This window comes from Cajanus cajan, chromosome 8 (assembly GCF_000230855.2).
Source record: "Cajanus cajan strain Asha chromosome 8, NIPB_CcT2T_4, whole genome shotgun sequence".
Taxonomy (NCBI): domain Eukaryota; kingdom Viridiplantae; phylum Streptophyta; class Magnoliopsida; order Fabales; family Fabaceae; genus Cajanus; species Cajanus cajan.
Genome location: NC_138524.1, coordinates 17,540,598 through 17,566,142, shown reverse-complemented (window position 1 = coordinate 17,566,142; position 25,545 = coordinate 17,540,598). Strand labels below are relative to the sequence as shown.

The 25,545-nt window shown below is 34.4% G+C and overlaps 2 protein-coding genes across 3 annotated transcripts; one reads left to right on the top strand and one right to left on the bottom strand.

Annotated features, from left to right (window-relative positions):
- The first annotated feature begins 12,356 nt into the window (after nt 1-12,356).
- Nucleotides 12,357-15,869, top strand: LOC109817886 (G-type lectin S-receptor-like serine/threonine-protein kinase At4g27290). Of its 2 annotated transcripts, XM_020383236.3 has the most exons (7): nt 12,357-13,827; nt 13,958-14,062; nt 14,339-14,484; nt 14,573-14,783; nt 14,895-15,132; nt 15,219-15,366; nt 15,449-15,869. In XM_020383236.3, exons 1-7 carry the CDS (start codon nt 12,531-12,533, stop codon nt 15,740-15,742), a joined length of 2,439 nt encoding a protein of 812 aa, XP_020238825.3. In that variant the 5' UTR covers nt 12,357-12,530; the 3' UTR covers nt 15,743-15,869. The 2 variants fall into 2 exon arrangements, with proteins under 2 accessions (XP_020238825.3, XP_029124555.2); XM_029268722.2 differs by lacking the exon at nt 13,958-14,062.
- Nucleotides 15,870-20,103: 4,234 nt separating this feature from the next.
- LOC109817880 (G-type lectin S-receptor-like serine/threonine-protein kinase At4g27290) lies at nt 20,104-23,732 on the bottom strand. Its single transcript, XM_083062459.1, has 7 exons — nt 22,157-23,732; nt 21,918-22,022; nt 21,500-21,645; nt 21,187-21,397; nt 20,833-21,070; nt 20,600-20,747; nt 20,104-20,514 (listed from the first exon to the last, which is right to left on the bottom strand). The coding sequence occupies exons 1-7, from the start codon at nt 23,460-23,462 to the stop codon at nt 20,221-20,223; spliced, it is 2,448 nt and encodes an 815-aa protein (XP_082918585.1). The 5' UTR covers nt 23,463-23,732; the 3' UTR covers nt 20,104-20,220.
- Nucleotides 23,733-25,545: the final 1,813 nt, after the last annotated feature.

Sequence of the window (25,545 nt, the reverse complement as noted above, 5' to 3'; positions counted from 1 at the left end):
CTTAGAATTTCTCGATGGTCTAACACTTCACTCTCTGTATGAATCAGATATTCGAGACACTCTTTACTGATTTTATATCCAGAGGCTATCTGAGCCAACTCATTTGCAATAAGATTTGAGTCCCGAGGAATGTGTTGTAACTCTACTTCACCAAACGTGTCAAGTAACTGCACAGCTCGAGTCTTGAATTCAACTAATTTTTCATTTAAACACTTATACTCTCGAGTTAATTGTTTGATGACCAGTTGTGAATCTCCTCGAATTACCACATTTTTAGCGCCCAATTCTTTAAGAATCTCAAGTCCAGTAATGAGTGCTTGGTATTCAGTTTCATTATTCGAGTATCCTGTATTTGTTTTGAATGATAACTTAGTCGGGACCCCTTCGGGAGAGATGATTAAAAGACCTATTCCAGCGCCTAACTCGTGTTTCGAGCCATAGAAATATAATTGTCAAGGCTTGGTGGTTAGGTAATTAATTTCTTCAGTTTCATTCGAATGATCTGCAAGAAAATCTGCAATTATTTGTCCTTTAGTTGCTTTTAGCGGCTCGAAAGTTAATGAGTATTCAGTTAACGCGAGTGCCCATTTGCCGACTCGAGAATGTAACACAGGTTTACACAACATATATTTTATCACATTACTTCGACAAAGTATTACAACATCACGAGTCCTAATATAGTACTTCAACTTAGTACACGCAACATAAAGACTTAAACATAATTTCTCTAAAGGGGTATATCTAAGTTCTGCTCTTACTAACATTCGACTTAAATAGTAAATGACTCTCTCGATGCCATTTTCATCATCTTGCGCCAGCATGCCCGCAATAGTCGAATCATTAGCTGAAATGTACAACTTTAGTTGCTTCCCTTCAGAGATTGGTGCAAGCACTGGAGGATGAGCCAAGTAATCTTTGATATCATCGAACGCTTTCTGGTGCTCTTCATCCCATCGAAATTCTTGCTCCTTTTTTAAGCGTACAAGAGGAGAAAATACTTTAATTTTACCAGACAAGTTCGATATGAATCTTCGCAGAAAGTTTACTTTACCTAGGAGAGATTGAAGTTCCTTCTTGTTCGATGGAGGTTTAGTCTCCATGATAGCTTTCGTCTTATTTCGATTAACTTCAATTCCTTTCTGGTGTATAACAAACCCTAGAAATTCTCCTGCTGAAACACCAAAAGCACATTTTAGTGGATTCATTTTCAAACCATGTCTTCTCATTCTTTCAAAAGATAATTTTAAATGGCTTAGGTGATCCCCTTTTTGTTTCGACCCAACAATTATGTCATCAATATATACTTGTACAAACTTACCAATTAGATCATGGAATATTAAATTCATTGCCCTCTGATAAGTAGCACCAGCATTTTTGAGTCCAAATGGCATCATCACCCATTCATAGACGCCTAAGGCACCTGGACATCGAAAAGCAGTTTTCGACACATCATTAGCTGCAATATAAATTTGGTTATACCCAGAATAACCATCAAACAAACTCATAATTTCATTACCTGCAGCGACATCTATCATAGTTTCAGCAACGGGCATAGGGTACTCATCCTTGGGAATTGCCATGTTGAGATCTCGAAAGTCAATACAAACTCTGAGTTTCCCGTTTTTCTTTATAACCGGCACTATATTCGAGATCCAGTCAGGGTATCTCGAAGTTCTGATGAACTTTGCCTTCAGCAATCTCTCAATTTCCCCCTTGATTTTCTCGATTACTTCAGGAGCAAATCTTCGAGGACTTTGCTTCACGGGTTTCTTTCCTGGGATCATGGGTAGCCTATGCTCCACCAATTCTCGATCTAGTCCTGGCATTTCATCATAATCCCATGCAAAGCAATCTTTGTATTCATGCAACATTCGAATTACCTCCTCTTTCAGCTCCCCTTGCAAGAACTTGCTAATATAAGTGACTCGCTTATTCTCGACGGTTCCCAGATTAACCTCTTTGAGAGGATCTTGGGATTCTAACTTATGTTCTTCATTAGCGGCCCTTTCAAACCCCAAGGGTGAATCATCGAAAATACAGTCCAGTTTGAGTTCTAGTTCTTGCTCTTTACCTTCTTTTGTCTTCTCGACCTCTAGGTCTGTTTTTTCTTTTTGCTTTTCATTTTTATCTGAGACTCCTTGGTCCCTTTGATTTTCTGTTTTTTGTTTTTCTTCATTCTTCTTTTCGATTTCGAAGTCTTTTCCCTTTCTCTTTTGTTTTTCTTTCTTTATTGACTCGAAATCCGTCTCCTCTTTCTTTTTTTGTTTTTCTTCGGCCAAAATGGCCGTGCTAACCTCATTGTCAAACTGATCTTTCTCGGCCAAGTTGCCCGTTTGATCGGCCACGTAGGCCGCTATTCGAGCTAAGAAGCTCGAGTAAGGATTTTCTTCCTTCATTCACCCAGTGGAGCCGAATCCTTTTCGGCTTGAATCACAAATCCCTTTTTCACATCCCAGCAAAAGGTTTTCTTGATTCCTTCCTCTTCGTCCATCACGCCAGAATTGTAAGCCTCGAAAGGCTTGGTCTTCGCAAAGGCCGTTAGTTGATGGTCAGCAAAATACATCCCAACCTCGTACGTTTTCTGATCGGCCTCGAGGACCTCTAACCCTTCATCATCATTCCAGAAGAAAATCTTCTTATGCACTGTTGAAGGAACGGCCCCTACTCCATGGATCCACTCTCGACCTAACAGAACATTGAAGTTTGCCTTAGAGGGCGTCACTATAAACATAGTAGTCCTCTTCACACTCCCAATCTGCACATCGAGCAGAATCATACCTTCAGGGTTTGAAGACTTGCTTGCATAATCAGAAATCATTATATTGTGAGGTTTCAGATCAGTCAAAGATTTCCCAAACCTCTTCAACATGGTTTTAGGCAGGATGTTCACAGCTGCACCCCCATCGACCAAGACCTTATTCACTTCTTGCCCTTCGATCATCAAGGTCAGTAATAGGGGCTTAAGGTGCCCTTTCATTTCCTCCGTGGGAGAATCGAACACAGCAGAATTGAACTTGGGGACAACCCTCGAGATCTGATTCACCCATATAACCTTGGACTCATAATTAGGGTCCTCAAAATAATCCTCTCGATGGATATCCTCTTGTTCATTCACGGCCTCCATGGCCCCAGCATACTCAGTTGGCAAAATGGACACTATTCCACAAATATCCTCTAGAGAATCCTCAAATCCGCTCTCGAAGCAGTCTGTGATCATATCTTCATCATCCTCTAAGAACTTCTGAGAGGATTCCCCTTTTTGGGGTACAGGAATCGAAAAATGATTTCCCTTAATACCTTCAAAAGTAGCTTTCCTCATCCTTTGCTGTCTCCTCCACTGAGTCTTAGTCAGGTTGTTGAAAGGTTGTCGAAAACCGTGCTCATACCCTCCGGTATTAACTCGACTAGGCCCTGTTATGGAGTTTGGCATCCTCCCGGGCACTCCTTGCATCGGGTGAGCAGTATGACTCATGACCTATTTTCCTCGACCCATACCTCCCATCATCATTGGCCTAGGTGGTGCGTTCCATTTCCCCACAGGCACATTTGCGTTCGGCACGTAAGTATTGCCGAACCTCGAGGAATTATACATCTCCATTTTTCCCACTGGAGCATTGTATTGAGGCATATGAACTTGCCTCATGGTCAATCCTGCCTTCGACCCTTCATATATTTTAGTCCTTTCACGCAGCTTCTCAGCTTTGTAGATTTTCAGCATCTCCGACTCCTCGAAGGCCTTGGCAGCAGCCTTGTCAAAGACGGCACTGCATCGAGGACACAACATGACTTCCTTGTCTGCTTCTTTCTTCTTAGATAAGAAGTCGACCAAACTATCTCCTTCCTTTGGGTAAATGGGTTCCTGCTCCTTGGCAAAATCCTCCATTAACTCTTCGAGTTTCTCATCAGAGATAGGCTCGATGTTTTCATCCTCTTCCACAGTAACATCCACCATGTTGACCCCCATAGAGACTGGTTCGGCATATCCAGTATGAGCAGCGAATGGGTCTGTGTCAACTTTCATGTCTTTTCCTTCGAATGCAAGACGACCATCAGTAATCGTCTTTTCGATCAAATCCCTGAAACGTACACAATTATTAGTCCAGTGGCCATACATGTTATGGTATTTACAGAACTTCTTTCCTTTTCTTTGCTCGAATGGTGGAATCTTGTGATTTTCTGGAAGAATAATTTGCTTATCTTTTAATAAGATGTCAAATATTTTTTCTGCTTTGGTTATATCGAAACTGTATTTCTTATTCGAATTCCCTTCCATATTACCCCATGGTTTTAGCATTTGACACTGGTACGTAGGTCCGGGACGTAGTTCTGCTAAATTAATCTCAAAATCTTCACTCGAAGCTTCACAGTTAGAATCTTCACTAAAATCAGAATTTTCTAAATACGCTACTTTCTCTTTTCGAACAAATTTGTCAAATTTTCTCAACCTTTCTTTTTCCCATTTAATTTGTTCGATCCTTCTCACCTTCTCAGCAAGTTGGGCCATGTCCCTCAATCGTTCATTTACTAATTTCTTGCGTATCGAAAAATCTAATCCTGTTGCTGCAATTCTAACTAATTCATGTTCAGGTATATTAGTATAGCATCGAGATTTCAATTGCCTGAACCTATTTAAATAGTCATCTAATGTTTCATTATTTTGTCTTTTAATGTTCATTAGATCGACTATACTAACCTTCGTTTCTTCTCTAAAGAAATGCTCATGGAAACTACCCTCTAACTGTACCCAAGTATGTATCGAATTAGGAGGCAAAGTGGTAAACCATGTAAAAGCATGCTTGGTTAATGAACTAGGGAAATATTTCATTTTCAAATATTCATTATTTGCTAAATCCCCACATTCAACCCCGTACCTAGCTATATGTTCCACTGTTGACTCAGTTAATTCTCCCGCGAATTTCGAGAATTTTGGGACTTTTACTCCACGGGGTAGTTCTACCTGTGTGATATAATCAGGGAAGGCTGACACAAAATATGGACGTTCATTTCGACCTATATCGAATCCATGTCTATTGAGTATCCTCTCTACCATTTGGTCTAAGTCATCCTGTGGGTTTCTATTAGGTCGAACTACGTTCTGGTAAAAATTCTCATGCCCCCCAGGATTTTCCATCTTATTCAGATTTCCACTCATGGCTCTCGAAGGTGACCCCTCACCTAATTTATCTCCAATTTTATTTATCAATTCATACAGAGGAGTCATAATATTATGCATTTGTGTTGACAGCAAATTGACCATGTCATGATTACTGTGATCCATTTGTTGTCAAAGAGCCATCATGGCTTGGTTACTAATACCCGTAGGTATATAACTCCCTGGTCGAATCAGCGAACCCTCCTGACTTGTCCCTACATGTTGATATGGGTCTTGCATGACAAAACCCAAACCATTTGGCCCAGGGTTGTATCCCTGTGGGGATACGTGTACTTGTGGGTTTGTCCCTAAAAAAGGTATAGGCATTTCTACGTGTACAGGTTGGGTATTACGCCAATTTTGTGGCATGCCCCAGGGGTATTCTCTAGTAACATTCACCAATTCTTGAGTGACACTATTTTGCCTAACATTGTTTTCGAGCAACACAGGAGGAGACGTTGCCCCCCTGGTCACATTGGTGGCACTATCAGGATTAGGGTTAGGTTGTTCTACATCTGCATTATTATGGTTTGCATTTTGGTTATTAAACGTAGACATAGTTCTCCCACTCCTTAATCTCATGCAATTCACACACCTAAAACTAGTCCAATTATGTTCTGAATTAAACGTGTCCCACCGGGCGTGCCAATTTGTTTACGGTGGAATTGTTTTAAGGATTCTTTTTACTCGGACTAGCACAATCAATGTTTCAATTTAGGTATGTTAACGTTCTTATGTATTTGGAACACAGTGCAAAGAACAGAGACAGAGTGGAAACTTTCAAGAATTGCTTGTCTCTAAATATTCTTTAAGTATTATCAAGCAATAATGTTCATGTATGTAAATACTTAAATGCACAGAATGAACAACACGTATATTAGCAATGCAAATCATAGTTCATTTCGTACAATGGTCAAATTACATTACACATGAAAACATATTGATCAAAGTATATGAATACACTACGTGATTAAACGAAGAACAAGAAGACTATTCTACTTCTACTCCTAAAAAGAGAAAAGAAAAGTGGCCGAGAGTCAGTCATACCCAAAAACGATCTTGTGCACGAAAGTCATATGTGTGTGTAGGCAGAGAATGCTTCAGAAGCTAATTCAAGTATGAGTTTTTCCGACCTCGTTACAATCCGTAATCTTTGTATTTATAGAGCAATCAAGAGCGGTTAATTTTGTTCATGTTCCCCTCTAGCTCATAACCGCTATCCACTATGCTTGCTACGTGGTCTTGAGTTATAACTTCCTTTAACTGTCCTCCCACGTTCATATTAACCTCTCGACCTACCTGTCCCCACATGTGTTAACGTCTCAATTTAGACGTTTGACCACTTTCATATGCATTGGTACTACACTTTTACTAGTTTTCGAGCATAACTCTTCTCGATCTCGAATATTTGCCATTTGGAAGGTGTCCATCTTCATATTATTTCTCGAGGAATCTGCATAATTTTTCGACTTGTTTGAAGTTCTTCGAATGGGTCAAACAATAAGGATTTAATAAATTAGCACATACATTAGTTGTCCAAGATGTCACCCCGACCTAATCTGGTTTTCCACACTCCTAGAGCAGCAATCGACCTACTCTTAGCACTTGCTATAACGATGAAGACACCTATATATATAACTAAGATTGGATATATCATACTAGATTAAGACATTTGCCACCTGATGCATTTTTACTCACTTGACACTACACGTGGCGTATTTGAATATAATGACTTTTCTCGCCAATTATCTTCTATATAATGGGATCTTTTATGGTATGCAGTTATAAACATGGACACAAATGATATGATTATGCTTTATTATTTTCTCATACTATGCTCAAACTTTTAACGACTTGCGCATTATTGGAGAAAAGGAAAACAGAAAATGATTCTGTATTATTCACTATATCAAATGATATGCAAACATTCCTTATATAAGGAAGATACAGCTGTACAGCTCAGCAAATATTCTAACAACCTAACAAACTAATGATGAAAAAAATATTTACATATATTGACATACACCAATACCCCCCTGCAAACTCATGTGGAGGATTTGTGAGAGGAAAAATCCTGAACATGAAGTTTGCTTTTAAGAACTGTAAATCGGGAAGAAGATAGAGGTTTGGTCAGAATATCAGCCCACTGATCTAAGGCAGGAATATGTTGAATCTGTAATTGCTTAGCCAACACTTTCTCACGAACAAAAAATACATCAATTTCCATGTGCTTAGTACGACTATGAAAAACAGGATTATGAGCAATAGCAACAGCACTCTTGTTATCACAAAACAAGGTAGGAGAAAAGAAAGGAACATGCAGTTCCTTTAACAAAGCTTGAATCCAAGTTAACTCAGCAGTAGTCTGAGCAATAGCTCTGTATTCAGCTTCTGTGCTTGATCTAGCAGTAACTTGTTGCTTACGAGACCACCAAGAGATCAAATTAGGACCAAGAAAAATGGCAGAACCAGATGTAGAGCGTCTATCATCAATATCAGAAGCCCAATCAGCATCACACATTGTAGTTAAATTGAATGATTTCCCAGGAACAGCAGGTCTGAAATGAAGCCCATGAGAAATAGTACCCTTTAGGTAACGCAAAATTCGTTTTACAGCAATCCAATGAGTGTCCAAAGGTTGAGCCATAAACTGACAGACCTTGTTAACAGAGTAGCTAATGTCTGGATGAGTCAAAGTGGCATATTGTAATGCCCCAACAACAGAACGAAATAAGGTGGGATCATGAAAAAGATCATTGCCATTTTTGGAGAGTTTGCAGGAAGAAACCATAGGAGAGGAAATGGGTTGAGCCTCAGCCATTTTTGTTTTGTGCAACAAGTCCCTAATGTATTTGCTTTGTGTCATCAAAATAGATTTATCAGTAAAATATTTGACCTCAATACCAAGAAAATAGTCTAACAAACCAAGCTGTTTGAGAGCAAATCTTGCATTTAACTGAGTTGTAAGCTGCTGAATAAGAGATTGAGAGCTTCCAGTGAGAATGATATCATCTACATACACCAATAGGTAAACAGTTTGCTGTTGAAGAGTGTAAGTGAACAAGGATGGATCAGATTTGCAGGCAGAAAAACCAAATTGCAGAAGAGTAGTTTTGAGTCTGTCAAACCACTGCCGTGGAGCCTGTTTAAGGCCATAGAGGGCCTTATTTAACCTGCAAACCAAACTTTTATCTGCACTTTCAAAACCTGGTGGCTGGACCATAAAAACAGTTTCCTCCAACAAGCCATTTAAGAAAGCATTGTTCACATCAAGATGAAGTAAGTCCCAACCATTTGTGAGAGCCAAAGTGAGAATGATTCTAAGTGTGGTAGGCTTAATAACAGGAGAAAATGTTTCATTAAAATCAAATCCAGGAACTTGGTGAAAACCTTTGGCAACCAATCGGGCTTTGTACTTATTTATAGACCCATCAGCATTCTCTTTAATGCGAAAAACCCATTTACAGCCCACTACCTGCCTATTAGGTGGGAGAGTGACCAAATCCCAGGTCTGGTTCTTCATCAAAGCAGTGTATTCTTGTTGCATAGCAGCAAACCATAGAGGATCAGCAAGAGCAAGTTTGACTGTTTTAGGCTCACAATGCACCAGAAATATAGAAGAATGGAGTTTAGGTTTGTGTATTCCAGACTTTGAGCGAGTTTGCATAGGGTGATTATTGATGGTTCTTGGAATATTCGGTTCTGAATTGTTGGGAATAGAACCAGAAAATGATGCAGCAGGAAAAATAGAAGGATCAGAACCTTGAGTGGTAGAATCAGTGTTTGCACAAGGGACAATAGCACAAGAGGAAGAGGGGGAGGCAGACTCTGTAAAGGTAGGATAAGATGAATGAGATGTAGAGGAAGGGATAGATGTAGGAGAGGAAGAAATTAAAGAAGTAGAAGGTGACAAGTTAGGTTGGAGAGTAAAATATTGAGGTAAAGTGGAGGAGGAAACAGGACACTAAGGAAACAAATGAACATAAGGGAATCTTTGTTCATTAAAAATAACATCTTTGGAGATATAAATTCTGCCAGTAGCAGAAAGACACTTATAACCCTTATGAGCATGAGAATAACCGAGAAACAGACATTCTTGGGATCGATAGTCAAGTTTATGAGTATTATAAGGTTTTAAGAGAGGAAAACATGCACAACCAAATGCCTTTAAAAAATCATAATCAGGTGGGGTTTTGAACAAAACTGTATAAGGAACACCAAAATTGAGTGCAACACTAGGTAACCTATTAAATAGGTAAACAGCAGTCATAAAGGCAAAGTCCCAAAATTTTAATGGTAAAGAAGCATGATGCAGTAAAGTAAGACCACTGTCAAGAATATGGCGATGCTTTCTCTCAATAGTTCCATTTTGATGATGAGTGTGAGGGCATATAAGTCTATGAGTAATGCCATGCGAAGCTAAAAAAGATGTGAAAGGTCTAAATTCACCTCCCCAATCAGACTGCACACTTTTGATTTTATAATTAAGTTGAAGTTCAACCATGGATTTGAAATGTTTAAACACTGGGAGAGCCTCAGATTTGACTTTTAAGGGATAAATCCAAGTATATTTGGAAAAAGCATCAACAAAAGCAATGTAATAGCTATAACCAGAAAAGATAATCACATGAGAAGGACCCCATAAATCTGTGTAAATCAATTCCAATGGAGTAGTGTAAACAGAATCAGAAATAAGAGAAGGTAAACGATGAGATTTGCCAATAACACATGAATTACAGAAGTCAAGGGTATTTTTATTTACTGAACCAAGTTTACATTGATTGAGAACAAGTTTCAATACATGTAAATTAGGATGACCAAGCCTAGTGTGCCAAAGATTGCTAGAACTAGAAGTTAAAACAGTTGGAGCTGAAACATCAACAGAATTGGCAGTAGCTAAGGAATGTACAGGGACAGGTTGTACATGAGCTTTATTCTTGCATGAGTAAGCAGTAGAAACAGAAGGATTGTGCAGCCTGAGATTGGGAAAGGAATAGAGACCATTGGAACCAACAGCACCTTGAAGTAAAATTTCATGAGTCGCCTGAGATTTGACAAGACACAAGTGAGGATGAAACTCAAAGTAGACTGAATTGTCTTTAGCAAATTGACTCACACTCAACAAATTTTTAGCAATGGCAGGAACATGAAGTAAATGATTAAGTTTAAACGAAACTTGAGAATTAAAGGGAGAAATGAAATATGAAGAACCAGAACCCTTAATTTGCAAACCTTGACCATTACCAATGTAAATCTGATCCGGACCATCAAAGTGAGAAAACTGAGTGATGTTTTGAGCTGTATCAGTAACATGATTTGAGGCCCCTGAGTCTGGAATCCAAGTTGTGTTAGCTTCAGCAGAAACTCCTTGAGAAGGAGCATCAGTAGGAGTACTAGATTTGAGATTAGGATTGGTCCAAGTGTTGGAACCTTTGAAGTTAACAGGTTGCTGTGTAGTAGGATCATATAACACCATAGAATCTGGAGGTTGATAGGATGCATTAGCACGAAAATGACAAACATTAGCAGTATGACCAAATTTTAAACAGATTTGGCATTGGAAATTGGCAAAACGGCCACCACGACCACGACCAGAAGTACCCCCACGAGGACCACCACGATTAATAGCAGAGGCTCCATAAGCACCACGACCTCCAAATGAGCGACCTTGAGAACCAGAACCCTCATGCGACGCATAATTAACCACCGGAATAGACTGCTGTCGAAAACGATTGCTGCGAGACTCAAAGGAAAGAAGTTGAGCTTCAATTTCATTAACCGGCGGTGTTGTGAAATTACCTTCAATAACAGCAACAACTGGTGCATATTCTTGCGGAAGATTAACGAGAATGGCATCAACATATTCCTCATGCTTTACTGGAGAGCCAACACCAGCGAGTTCATCAGCGATGCTCTTGATTTGCAAAAGGTACTCACGCATGGTTTTACCTTCTAATTGAACCGAACGAAGGTCAGTGCGAAGTTGACGCGCACGAACCTTAGTTTGCATTTGAAAATACTCATGAATCGTCTCCCACACCTCGTAGGAGTGAGTTGCGCCAAGAACACGAGACAGAACGGATTTCAATAATGTTGATTGAAGCCATGTCAGAAGCATTTGATCTTGAACCTCCCACGCCTCAAACTCAGGATTTATGCGATCACATGCACGATCATCGTCGGTGAGGTATCGCGGAGGAATCTGCGGATTGACCACAAACCGTTGAAGTTTGTGGGACTTGATGACTGGTTCAACCTGTTGTTTCCAATGAAGATAATTGGAATCATCAAGACGTTCAGTGACAGAGTTGAGAAAGGATTGAGAATGAGAAACAGTGGAAAGCGCCATGAAAGCCGGTAAGAGGAGAAAGAGAAAATGTGGAAAAAAAATTAAAGGGAGATAGGATCGTTTGCTCTGGATACCATATTGGAGAAAAGGAAAACAGAAAATGATTCTGTATTATTCACTATATCAAATGATATGCAAACATTCCTTATATAAGGAAGATACAGCTGTACAGCTCAGCAAATATTCTAACAACCTAACAAACTAATGATGAAAAAAATATTTACATATATTGACATACACCAATACGCGTGTTTGCATGTCCCCACCACTTAGATAATGTTCCTTTGCTATAGAAGTTGCTCGTGGTGTCGTTCGTTCCTATTCACCATTCGAACGTAAACATCACCTGTTTTTACAGCACACGTTTACAATTTTTAGCTTTTAACAAATTAAAGCCCTACCATGTTAATAAAACCGAGGACTGAAAATCTAACAGCACAAATATTACAAACTCGTTATTACCGGTAAATTTGGTGGACCACATTCCTTCTTAGTCCAATCAGTACCACGACGTCTTTAAACGCTTGTCTCAACGTTGTCTTTTTCAGACATTTCAAGGTAACTGCGAAGAACAATACAGACAGTAATTGCAAACCGCTATATTCAACTTTAAGTATACGGTTCTCTTAGCCACATGGAAGAAAGAACGAAACAAAGCTGATAAAGCAACCAAATAATTAAGACACGCCTTTGAAAATTCTATTGAAAAGCATAGAACTGGTTGTATTTATATAAACAAGTTAACGTTCATTCCAAGCTCCAATCACACATTAGTATCTACCTTCTGCATCACGACACGAGTGACTTTTCATTGTTCAGTAATGTACTTATCAACCCTTCTGTATTTTATGCACAAGTTGACTCACTATTGTCCATGCAACACGTTGGTCGTTTACTCAATTTGTTACAAAAATAATTTTCTTTTTGTATTCTACTAGCTTCTCTTTCTCTCTCTATATACAGTGATTTCATTAGTCTTCACTCTTCAGCATGCATATTTTACTATGCTAACTCTCTACCTTATACTCAATGAAGTTTATTCTTTCTCTGATGAGAATCATAGTTTATATACTGTTTGTCCCTTCTCTCATAGTTTTCATAGCAGCGGACACATCATCATCTTCACAGTTCCAATTCCTCAGTTATGAAGAGACTATAGTTTCTCCAAGAGGAATCTTTGAACTTGGTTTTTTCCATCTTGGAAACCCCTACAAAAGGTACCTCGCTATTCGGTACAAGTGTTGCCCGGATCAAACCTTTGTTTGGGTTGCAAACGGTGGCAAACCAATCAATGACTCCTCAACCATGTTGAAACTAACCAGTTCTGGCAGTTTAGTCCTAACACACACCAACAAGGTTGTTTCGTCCGCAAGTTCTCCAAAAGTGGCACAGAATCCAGTGGCAGAGTTACTAGACTCTGGCAACCTTGTAATAAGAGAGAGAAATGAAGCAAAACTAGAAGTAGAAGGGGAAGAATATCTATGGCAAAGTTTTGACCACCCTTCAAATACAATGTTGGCTGGGATGAAGATTGGATGGGACTATAAAAGGAATCTAAGTAGAAGTCTCATAGCTTGGAAGAGTGATGATGATCCAACCCCAGGAGACTTATCATGGGGTATTGTGCAAAATCCCTATCCTGAGATCATTATGATGAAGGGAACAAAAAAGTATCACAGGCTTGGACCATGGAATGGTTTGCGTTTCAGTGGCATGCCAGAACTGGTGCCTAATCCTGTTTTTAGTTACAAGTTTGTCTCCAACGAGGATGAGGTTTATTACATGTGGACCATGCAGACTAACTTGATAACCAAAGCGGTGCTCAACCAAACAAAGCAAGAACGTCCTCGCTATGTATGGTCCGAGATTGATAAAACATGGAACTTTTACTCAACCATTCCAGGAGACTATTGTGACCATTATGCCTTTTGTGGGGCCAATGCATTTTGCAGCAGCACTGCATCACCAATGTGTGAGTGCTTAAAAGGGTACAAGCCCTTGTCTCCTGAAAAGTGGAACACAATGGACTGGACTCAAGGATGTGTCCTGAAACATCAATTGAGTTGCATGAATGATGGTTTTTCCTCTGTGGATGGTTTGAAAGTGCCAGATACTACAAATACGTCTGTGGATGAAACTATTGATCTTGAGAACTGCAGAAAAAAGTGCTTGAATAATTGTTCCTGCATGGCATATACCAATTCAAATATAAGTGGAGCTGGCAGTGGCTGTGTCATGTGGTTTGGTGATTTAATTGACATCAAATTGTATCCAGATTCAAAAAGTGGACAGCGTCTATATATAAGGTTGCATCCTTCAGAACTAGGTAAATACTTTATTAAATTTTCCAATTAATCCTTTATTATTCTTATAACCACAGTTACAATCTTGTCTTTTAGAATTTAAGTTTGGTCCTTCAGTATGGAATTTAATCTTTGTTATTTTGTTTGGTGAAGATTCTATCAGGCACAAGAAGTCTAAAATAATATCTATAACCTCCTTTGCTGCAACTATAGGAGTTATACTTGCTATTTATTTTGTCTACAGAAGGAAAATTTATGGTAAAATTATTCTTCACTTCTCTCGCGTTTCACTGAAAATTGGCTGAATAGTTCTGTACATAATATTTTAAATGAAAATTCTGCAATTTTTCAATTCCCTTGACAAGTGCTGTTATTCAAATTATTGGTTTTTAGAGTATTCTGTGAAATTTTGATTAATGAGTGACCTTATTAGCAGGGTACTGTTCTGTGACTCTTGCATAGAATTTCATAGCTGTGCAGTTTAATAACGTGATGCATACAAAATTTTTCACAATTCTTATCTTCTCTGTCCAGAAAAGTCAACGGAAGAAAATAACTACGAAAATTATGCGGATGATCTGGATCTTCCATTGCTTGATTTGTCCATAATCATTGCAGCCACTAATAACTTCTCAGAGGGGAACAAGATTGGAGAAGGTGGCTTTGGACCCGTATATTGGGTAATTCAATATTTTTACCCAAATACTAACCACAATAAAAATATTGAACCAAAAATATTTGGTGCTCATATGAATGTGATTTATGCAGGGAAAATTAGCCAGTGGGCTAGACATTGCTGTGAAGAGACTTTCAAAGAGCTCAAATCAAGGGATGAGTGAGTTTGTAAATGAAGTAAAACTGATTGCAAAAGTTCAACACCGAAATCTTGTAAAGCTTTTTGGCTGCTGCATTCAGAAACAAGAAAAAATGCTAGTTTATGAATACATGACTAACGGCAGCCTTGACTACTTCATTTTTGGTATGAAATATTAATCGACCAATCTTATATAACAACTCACTAATGTCTTATGACTATAGTTATATCTTGCATATTCAATATTAAATAATGGAGTTGCTATGAATACACCAGATGACACCAAAGGAAAATTGTTAGATTGGCCAAAGCGTTTCCACATAATTTGTGGTATTGCTCGAGGACTTATGTATCTTCATCAAGATTCTCGATTGAGGATTATTCATAGAGATCTCAAAGCAAGTAATATTTTACTAGACGATAGTTTGAATCCAAAAATTTCAGATTTTGGAATGGCTAAAACTTTTAGTGGAGAAGATATCGAAGGAAACACAAACAAAATTGTTGGAACATAGTGAGTACTTATATGTTTAATACTATATTGTACTTCTTAAGAGACATGGCATAAATATTTTGTTTTCCCTCAATATTTAATTGCAGCGGATACATGGCACCAGAATATGCTATTGATGGACAATTTTCTATAAAATCAGATGTCTTTAGCTTTGGTGTGTTACTGTTGGAGATTATATGTGGAAAGAAAAATAGATGCTACCGCGGAAAGCAAGTCCTTAACCTTGTAGATCATGTAAGCACTTTGTTGATCTTAATTTATCTAAGCTAAAGTTGCATTGACATGTTATTAACAATTTTCTTGTTTTGTGGTTTAGGTGTGGGCACAGTGGAAAAAGGATATGACATTACAAATAGTTGACCCAAATATGGAGGATACATGTGTTGCATCTGAAGTGTTACGTTGCATCCATGTTGGGCTCTTGTGTGTGCAACAATACGCAGAGGATAGGCCCACTATGACCTCAGTGGTTCTAATGTTGGGGAGTGAAATGCAATTGGATGAGCCTAAAAGGCCCAATTATTTTACGAAGAAGGAATCTAATGAAACAAATTCAAGCTCATGTAGTTTGACCAACGCAATGTCCATAACATCATTTTCTGCTCGTTGAAAAATCAATCTATAGGTGGATATACTGTTTTAATTAATTAAGTATTAACTATCTATAATCAAAGTGCAGATTGTTGTAGTGACATGTCAATTTGGTTTAATTATTTTATACCATGGAAATGCAAGTACATCTCAACTATTGCAAACTCATCAACTCTCCAAATTTTTCATGTACATTTCATCTCATGTGTAATGAAGTTGAGACATGTCGTGTCTCTATTTATTTTTCATAAAAAAAAAAATCTTTAAGATAATTGTGCGTTAACTATAGTGATAAGAGATGAAAGTTTTGAAGTGAAAAGGAAAATAAGAGATGAAAAAAGAGAGAGAGAAAAAAAAAAAGAAGATAATTGTATGAATAGTATAAAGTTTTCATTTACAATAAAAATGTAATGTGGTAAAATGATCCCATTAAAAATAGAGACTGAAACAGTTGAGGAAAAATATATCCCATTTATCTATTGATATATATTTTTTGTTTCAATATGACTTTCGTTTTTAGAATTCTTTAATTTTTTTTATATTTGATTACTAAGTTTCTTTTGTATCATTCTCTCAAGTGATTCCACAACCCCAGCTAGTATGTCATTTATTTTGTTGTTGAAGAAACCCTCTAGTGTGTTGGTAATAAATTGTTAACGACATATTTTATTCACTTAATATTATTTGTCCCCTTTATCTATTTTATTTCGTGTCTTTACCATTTGATCCTTTGATGAAAAATGAACCACTTGTGTCGATAAATAATTTATATTGGCTTTGAAATTCCATTTTGGTATTTTATCTTTGTGTCCCCCCTTTTTTTGTTTTTTTTGTTAGCAAAATAACCTACAACTCATTTGAGATTGTAATGGGCCTATTGGATGGTCTAAATCAGATTGGGCTAACCGAGTGCAAAGACTTTCCTCTGACTTTTGCTTTTTAGTTTTGTATTCGGTCATTTGAACAAGAGGTTTTTGTTATTTTTTTTATTTTTCTTATTTTTTCATTAAATTAGCTATGCTATATATAGCCCACATAGCTACTTTGTTTCTTTCATATATATATGAGATCTTGTTAATTAGGGATGTAAGTGAGGAACAATGCATCTGTGAACTCAAACTATCCAATCAATTAATTATTTTTTTGTAGGTTGGATCATGTCATTAGGTTGGGTTAGATAATTTTTTCATTTCTTGATTAAGATTAGATTAGGTGAAAAGTCAAGCAATTTGTTATCCAATAAATCCGACTCAACTTGACCTTCAATAAATCACTAAATTAAACTACAAAAAATCACACACATACATTATAGGTTTTGCAAGAAATAAAAAGGTTAGGGTTACAAGTGCCTTTGAAATCTTTGAGTAATTATTTTACATGTTCAATATAATTAATTTAATATTTAGATGTATATTTAATTCTTCTTTTTTCACCAAATATTATTAGAATGAGTTGATTCGTTAAATTAAAAAAGGTATAGAGTAAGAAGAATAATTTAATTTGACTTTTATGTAACTCAAAATTTCTAAATTATAATGTTGTTTGTACTTTGTATTATGTATTAAATTTTGAATGAGTAACTTATTTTTACTTAGTTCAAAATTTTAAAATATAATATTTTTTAATTATTAAACCTAATTATCCCTGAATCAATTTGATTGTAGTTAAATTGCCTTAAAAAAAGCTCACAAACTTAATTCTACCTAATTCGATTAAGTTTAATTAGATTAGATATTAAAATAATTCAAATTCAACCTATCTCGATTTCACTCCTAGACTTAAAAAAATTCTAAAACCTTCATGATATCTGTATTTACAAGCTTCCTCAATTTGTAGCTCCCTTTACTAAGTACATCCATTTTCTTTTTTTCAAAAATATATATCTTAAAATAACTTTTTTGTTTTTCCCAATTTTTTTTTCTCAAATGATCTCTCTCTTGGGGGTGTAACTATTGTTTTGTCTCTTTTGAAAACATTTCTCTCTGGGTGACCCATTTCTTCTTTTCTTTTGGAAACATTCCTTTGGGTGACCCTTTTTCTCAAATTATCTTTTCTAGTTACAATCATTCAAAGCTTCTCATTGTCATTAATAATCAACTATACTATTATTAAATCAAGATTTAATTAGTATTAGATATGAAGGTAAAGATAAAAGTTCAAAATTAGAATTTTGATAATAAAAAACATGCGGGTGTAAAGATAGCATCTATAGTATAATAAAAATGAGGTGAAAAAATAAAATTTATAAAGACATATTTTGGTAATAAAAAAATACCAAGAAAATAAGGAAGCGGGTGTACTTAGTATATACGGGGTGTAAATAATAAAAGCATTATTTTCATTTCTTTAAATTTGAACCACGCTATTTTATTTTATTTTAATTTTTATTGGGCATGTATTAAAAATAATACAAAATAAAACATGAAAAAATATTGTTTTTTTTTCCTCTCTTCATTGTTTCAATTTTGCAGGGCACACTTGTTTTAGCCTTTTACATATTCCTAGTTTGAAATTGGAATCCTGCAAGAGTTGAAAATTAAAGAGATCAATCAAGCTCTACTACAACCCATCATCATTAAATATACAGTGAATTTCTAAATCAATTTTAACTATAGCAAGTCTTATTAAAAGGTCTTATCTCTCTAGAACCATTTCACTATCAACCTTTTCGTTGTTGCTTTATTCTCATTCTTGTTCTATGTTATATTGTTCTCTCTTTCATTGTACATTGTGTTGTTAGTTTGTTATCTTGATTTTGTTATTGGAATATTTGTTCTCTTCTACATTGAGTTATTATTTTATTTTTCCCATATTATTTAATGTTATTTATGTTTATTATATATGTTAGCCTCTGTTAGTCAGTGTGTTCTTTATTAGTGTTTGTTTGCTCTCTATTAGTGCATGTGTTTATTACATCGTTAGTGTGTGTTTTAGACAATGATACATAGTGTATAGTTTCAGGCTGAATATGATTTTATAGGTAAGTGCAACAGAATAGTGTTATCAAAATTGGAATGTCAATCAAGTCGACCAATGTACTAATGTGATGAGTTATTTATTGAATTAATGAGTTGTCGGTTAATTTGCACGAATCAACTTAACACAATGTTTAAATATAATATATATATATATATATATAGAGAGAGAGAGTTCAAATGACATCAATGTAATTTTATATTAAATGTGAATTTTACAAATTTAACCATTGAATTATAACTTCATATCACTTTATATGTTTATATTAAATTTTGTTAAAATTGTACAATAATTTGAAGGTAATCAAAATATTTATATTTTATTATATTTTGAAATGTATATATTACTTTAATTTTATTTTATAAGAATGAAGTACTAAATTATCTTAGATTAATATAAAATTTTGTATATATAATCTAATAGTAAAGAACTTTCAATATAACGGTTAGATTTATAACATTTACATTTAATATAAAGTTATTGAACAGTATAATACTTCGTAAAAGTTACACCGATGTCATTTGAACCCTCTTTATATATATATATATGTGTGTGTGTGTGTGAATGATTTGTTTACTCTAGTACGTAGTAAGTTTATCTACATTTATTTTGTTCAATAACTTATGTTTTATATCAAATTTTAACAATCTAACTATTGAATTTAAAACTTTTAATGCATGAATCAAGTTTACAAATTTAAAAATAAAAATAAAAATCATTTAATATTTTATTTTAGGCTTAAATATGTTTTTAGTCCCTCAAATTTAAGGTAAATCTGTTTTTGGTCCCTTAAATTTAAAATTGTTGTTTTTAGTCCTTGTAATTTTAAAAAATCTTATTTTAGTCCTTATATTCAAATTTTGTTAAGAAATTTATCAAACATTATTGCATAAAATCTACCTATTATTGTCTCTATTAGTGAAAATATCACATTAAATCTAGTTGATATTGCATAACTATCTTAATTAATCACTTTTAGATATGTTATTGGTGACCTAAGGGACTAAAATAAGATTTTTAAAAATTACAGGGACTAAAAACAACAGTTTTAAATTTGAGGGACCAAAAATAAATTTGTCTTAAATTTGAGGGACTAAAAACATATTTAAGCCTTTATTTTATTAATTCAAATTGATAGATAATCATAAAATCATTTTATACGTTGATTTAAATTAATGAAACGAAGTATCAAATGATTTTCAAATTTTTTAAAAAATTTGCAGACTTAATCTATGCATTAAGAACTTTAAATTCAATGGTGTAATCATTGAAATTTGACGTCAAACATAACTTATTGAACAAAATAAATTTAGATAAACTTACTTCTAAAATAAACGGATTCCTCTTTTTATATATATTATTTTTGTCACATTATATTATTTTAGTGGTGATTGGTCGAAGACATGTCAACAATGTAAATATATAAATAGGAAGGAATTGACTCTCTACCACAATCTACACTTCAATTATATTGATTATATACATAATTTAAAACAATATATCCACCTATACCATTGATTTTCACCGAGCAGTTAATAATGTTACGGACATTGAGTTGGTCGTACTACATGAGTGCGAATTTGATTCATTAGATTCCTTCTTCGTAGAAAAACCGGGCTTTTTAGGCTCATCCAATTCCATGTCACTCCCCAACATTAGAACCACTGAGGTCATAGTGGGCCTGTCCTCTGCGTATTGTTGAATGCACAAGAGCCCAACATGGATGAAACGTAATACTTCAGATGCAATACATGAATCCTCCATATTTGGATCAATTATCTGTAATGTCATGTTCTTTTCCCAAAGGGTCCACACCTAAATCACAAAAGGATAAAATTGTTAATAACATGCCAACTTTAGCATATATAGATCAATTGAAATCAACTAAGTGCATGCTTACATGATCAACAAGGTTCACGACTTGCTTTCCACTATAACTTCTATTTTTCTTCCCACATATAATCTCCAAAAGTAAGATACCGAAGCTAAATACATCTGATTTTACAGAAAATTGTCCTTCGATAGCGTATTCTGGTGCCATGTATCCACTGTAATTAAACATTGAAGGAAAAAAGTTATTTATTATCAAGTCTCTTTAAAAGAACAGAATATGCTACATATATAGATACTCACTATGTTCCAACAATTCTATTTGTGTTTCCTTCGATATCCTCCCCACCAAAAGTTCTAGCCATTCCAAAATCTGATATTTTGGGATTCAAAGTATCATCTAGTAAAATATTGCTTGCTTTGAGATCTCTATGGATAATTCTCAATCGAGAATCTTGATGAAGATACATAAGTCCTCGAGCAATGCCACAAATTATGTGAAAACGCTTTTGCCAATCTAGCAATTTCCCTTTGGTGCGATCTGTGATATTCATATAAACTCCATTATGAAATATTGAATATGCAACTTGTCACATAAGACACTATTGAGTCATAAATTTATAATATAAGATTGCATGTTATATTGATATTCCATACCAAAAATGAAATAGTCAAGGCTGCCGTTGGTCATGTATTCATAAACTAACATTTTTTCTTGTTTTTGAATGCAGCATCCAAGAAGCTTTACAAGATTTCGGTGTTGAACTTTTGCAATCAGTTTTACTTCATTCACGAACTCACTCATTCCTTGATCCGAGTTCTTTGAAAGTCTCTTCACAGCAATTTCTAATCCACTGGTTAATTTTCCCTGCATGATCACATTCATGAGTAGATGCACTTTATAATATAAATATTTTTTTCTTGTGATTTGTATTTGGATATTATTATTACAACCCAAATATGGAATTACCCAATATACGGATCCAAAGCCTCCTTCTCCAATCTTGTTCCCCTCTGAAAAGTTACCCGTAGCAGCAATGATTACTGAAAAATCAAGCAATGGGAGATCCAGATCATCCATATAATTTTCATAGTTATTTTCTTCCTTTGACTTTTCTGGAAAAAGAGAACAAAAGAATTGTGAGAATACTTTTATTGCGTTCAATATTATTAAACTGTACAAGTATAAAATTATGTTCAAGAGACAGAAGCGTAACAGAATCCTGCAACAAGACCACTCTACCAAAATTACACAGCATACTTTAGAAGACCAATAATTTGAATAACAGCACTTAACAAGGGAATTGACAAATGCAGAATTTCCTTTATGTGCAGAACTTTTTAGCCAATTTTCAGTGAAATGTGAGAAAAGGGAGGAATAATTTTACCATAAATTTTCCTTCTGTAGACAAAATAAATAGCAAGTATAATTGCTATAGCTGCAGCACCGGAGGTTACAAATATTTTTGTAGGCTTCTTGTGCTTGATAGAATCTTCACCAAACAAAGTAACAATCATTAAATTCCATATTGAAGGACTAAGCTTAAATTCTCAAAGACAAGAAGCTCTACTGAGAAGAATAATAAAAGGATTAATTGAAAAATCAAAAAGTTAATAAAATATTTACCTAGTTCTGATGGATGCAACCTTATATATAGACGCTGCCCACTTCCTGAAGCTGGATACAGTTTGATGTCAAATAAATCACCAAACCACATGACACAGCCACTTCCTGCTCCACTTATATTTGAATTGGTATATGCCATGCATGAACAATCCTTCAAGCACTTTTTTCTGCACTTCTCAAGATCAATAGTTTCATCCACAGACGTATTTGTAGTATCCGGCACTTTCAAACCATCAACAGAGGCAAAACCATCATTCATGCAAGTCAATTGATGTTTAAGGCCACATCCTTGTGTCCAGTTTATTGAGTTCCATTTTTCAGGAGACATAGGCTTGTACCCTTTTAAGCACTCACACATTGGTGATGCAGTGCTGCTGCAGAATGAATTGGCCCCACAAACGCCATAATGGTCACAATACTCTCCTCCTGGCATGGTTGAGTAAAAGTTCCATGTTTTATCAGTATCTGACCACACATAGCGAGGACGATCTTCCGTTGTTTGGTTAAGCACCACTTTGGTTATCAAGTTAGTTTGCAAAGTCCACATGTAATAAACCTCATCCTCGTTGGAGACAAACTTGTAACTAAAAACAGGATTAGGCACCATTTCTGGCATGCCACTGAAACGCACACCATTCCATGGTCCAAGCCTGTGATACTTTTTTGTTCCCTTCATCATATAGATCTCAGGATAGGGATGCAACAAAATACCCCATGATAAGTCACCTGGGGTTGGATCATCACCACTCTTCCAAGCTATGAGACTTCTATTTAGATTCCTTTTAAGGTCCCATCCAATCTTCATCCCAGCCAACATTGTATTAGAAGGGTAGTCAAAACTTTGCCATAGATATTCTTCCCCTTCTACTTCTACCTTTGCTTCATTTTTCTCTCTTATCACAAGGTTTCCAGTGTCTAATAACTCTGCCACTGGATTATGTGCCACTTTTGGAGAACTTGACCAAACAACCTTGTTGGTGTGTGTGAGGACCAAACTGCCAGAAGAACTGTTTAGTGTCAACATGGCTGAGGAGTCATTGATAGGGTAGCTACCGTTTGCAACCCAAATAAATGTTTGATCAGGGTAACTCTTGTAACGAATAGCGAGGTAGCTTTTGTTGGGATTTCCAAGATGGAAAAAACCAAGTTCAAAGATTCCATTTGGGGAAACTATGGTCTCTTTCTCTTCATAACTTAGGGATTGGAACTGTGAAGTGGATGATGTGTCCGCTGCTATGAAAACTACGAGAGAAGGGAGAAACAGTATATAAACTATGATTCTCATCAGAGAAAGAATGAACTTCATGGAGTACTAAGGTTGAGAATTAGACCATAAATATATCTATATCTATATATATAGAGAGAGAAAGAGATAGAGACTAGTCCAAGAAACAAAAATTTACAAGAATTGAGTGAAGAACCGAATCATTGCATGAAAATGGAATAAACTGGTGCATAAAACAGGACTACATGTACATTGCGGAATGCAGAACAACAACAGAAAGTCAAAGTCAGTCGTGCCATGAGTCGTGACACCAAAGGCAGAGACTAATGTGTGGTTGGAACTTGGATAAGTGAAGATTTACTTTTCTATTTATAAATAACATGTCTGCGTTCTGTGTTCTGTGTTCTGTGTTCTGCATGTGTTAAATTTATAATATTTGTTTCGTGTTTTCAATTTTATATAATATGTTACCATGTGTATTTAAAGAGATATATATATATATATATATATATAAATAGTTTTATATTAATTTTTATAAATATATTTATATTTATACATACTTTAAATATATATATATATATACATAATTTTAAGTCTTATTTTTGTTATTTAATTAAATAAAAATTAATTAGGTGAAAAGTCATTTTTATAAAGAAAAATGTATGAATAAATATCAATTGAGTGAAAATATAATATAAAAGTATTATAAAAATAAATAATATATATAATAAAGTATTTAAGTAATTGGAGTATTAATGTGCTTTAATGTCAAAAGTTCATTTTGATAAAAAAAAAAAAAATGTTCACATGGGAGAAAATTTATAATGAAACAAGTAATAACAATTCTTGGATTAAGTAAAAAAGAAAAATAGACCGTTGAAGACAAGAATCAATTATAAACATGTAATAATAATGATAACAATAATGACAAAAGTAATTACAATGATGATAATTATGATAATTATGATTATAAAGTTTAATAAATATTTTTTTATTTATAAACATTGATTTATAAATTTAATTTTTATTTTATGTTTGTTGAAGAGATCAAATAATTGAGTAATATTTTATAAATATTTATAAATTAAGTGATATTTTAAAGTTAATTTAAATTGAATCAAATTAAATTTAAATTAATTACATTAGTGAAATATGTATAATGAATTACATAATTAATAATAGTAAGAATAATAATTTAATTTAATTTAGTCGTGAGAAATGTTGAAAAAATATGTACAATATTCTAAGTTTAAATTATGATATCCTCATTTTAATTTCTAGTGAAATTTTATAAAGTCAAATGTTAATACTATGATTATATGATGATAAATTTAATTAGTAAGAAATTATTAATCACTTAATATAAATTGCAAAAAAATCATATAATTTATTACAATAATTAATATTTAATAATAAGTGTATTCATGTTTAGAAAATAAAATTTCAAAATTATATGATTAAAAAAATGAAAGTGTATTATTAATTTATTGTTAGATTGTTAAAATCAACATAATCAATGTTATGTAACTATTAATTCAAATTGTAATAGTATTATAAATCAGATCTTAATTAAAAATTAATCGTAAATTATTATTGTTGAATAAATGAAATTTATTATTATATTAATTACAAAATTATATGATTAAAAAATTAAAAATATTGCTAATTTATTATTATATGGTTCAAATCAGCATAATCAATGTTATATAAGTGTTAATTCAAATTGTAACAACATTATGAATCGTATCTTAATAAAAAAAATTAATTGTAAAATATGATCTGTTGAATAAATACAATATAATATTGTACTAATTATAAAGTTATATGATTATAAGATAAAAGTATTATCAATTTATTAATAAATTGTTCAAATCAGCTTATCAACCGCTACAGCAAAGAAATATGTTCAATGGCCCCTAAGTCTAGAATTGAATCGTCAATCCACATTTTTATTACCATTTACCAACATTTTAATAGAAGAAATTTAAATTATATATATATATATATATATATATATATATATATATATATATTAACCTTTGAAGAGGAAAGAGTGAGTGATACAAGAAGAAATATAAGAAAAGAAATTCAAGAAATAATAAGATTTGATATCAGAAAACAACAAAAATAATATTATGGAAAGGGTTATATATATAATATAATT

Excerpts from the sequence above, each read along its gene's own strand:
- LOC109817880 (XM_083062459.1), bottom strand. The coding sequence starts at position 23,462 with ATGAAGTTCATTCTTTCTCTGATGAGAATCATAGTTTATATACTGTTT. Across the intron at positions 21,398-21,499 it reads GCTTTGGATCCGTATATTGG|GGAAAATTAACCAGTGGATT; the intron begins GTAATTCCATAT and ends GTGATCATGCAG. Across the intron at positions 20,748-20,832 it reads AATAGAATTGTTGGAACATA|TGGATACATGGCACCAGAAT; the intron begins GTGAGTATCTAT and ends GTTTAATTACAG.
- LOC109817886 (XM_020383236.3), top strand. The coding sequence starts at position 12,531 with ATGAAGTTTATTCTTTCTCTGATGAGAATCATAGTTTATATACTGTTT. Across the intron at positions 13,828-13,957 it reads GTTGCATCCTTCAGAACTAG|ATTCTATCAGGCACAAGAAG; the intron begins GTAAATACTTTA and ends TGTTTGGTGAAG. Across the intron at positions 14,485-14,572 it reads GCTTTGGACCCGTATATTGG|GGAAAATTAGCCAGTGGGCT; the intron begins GTAATTCAATAT and ends TGATTTATGCAG.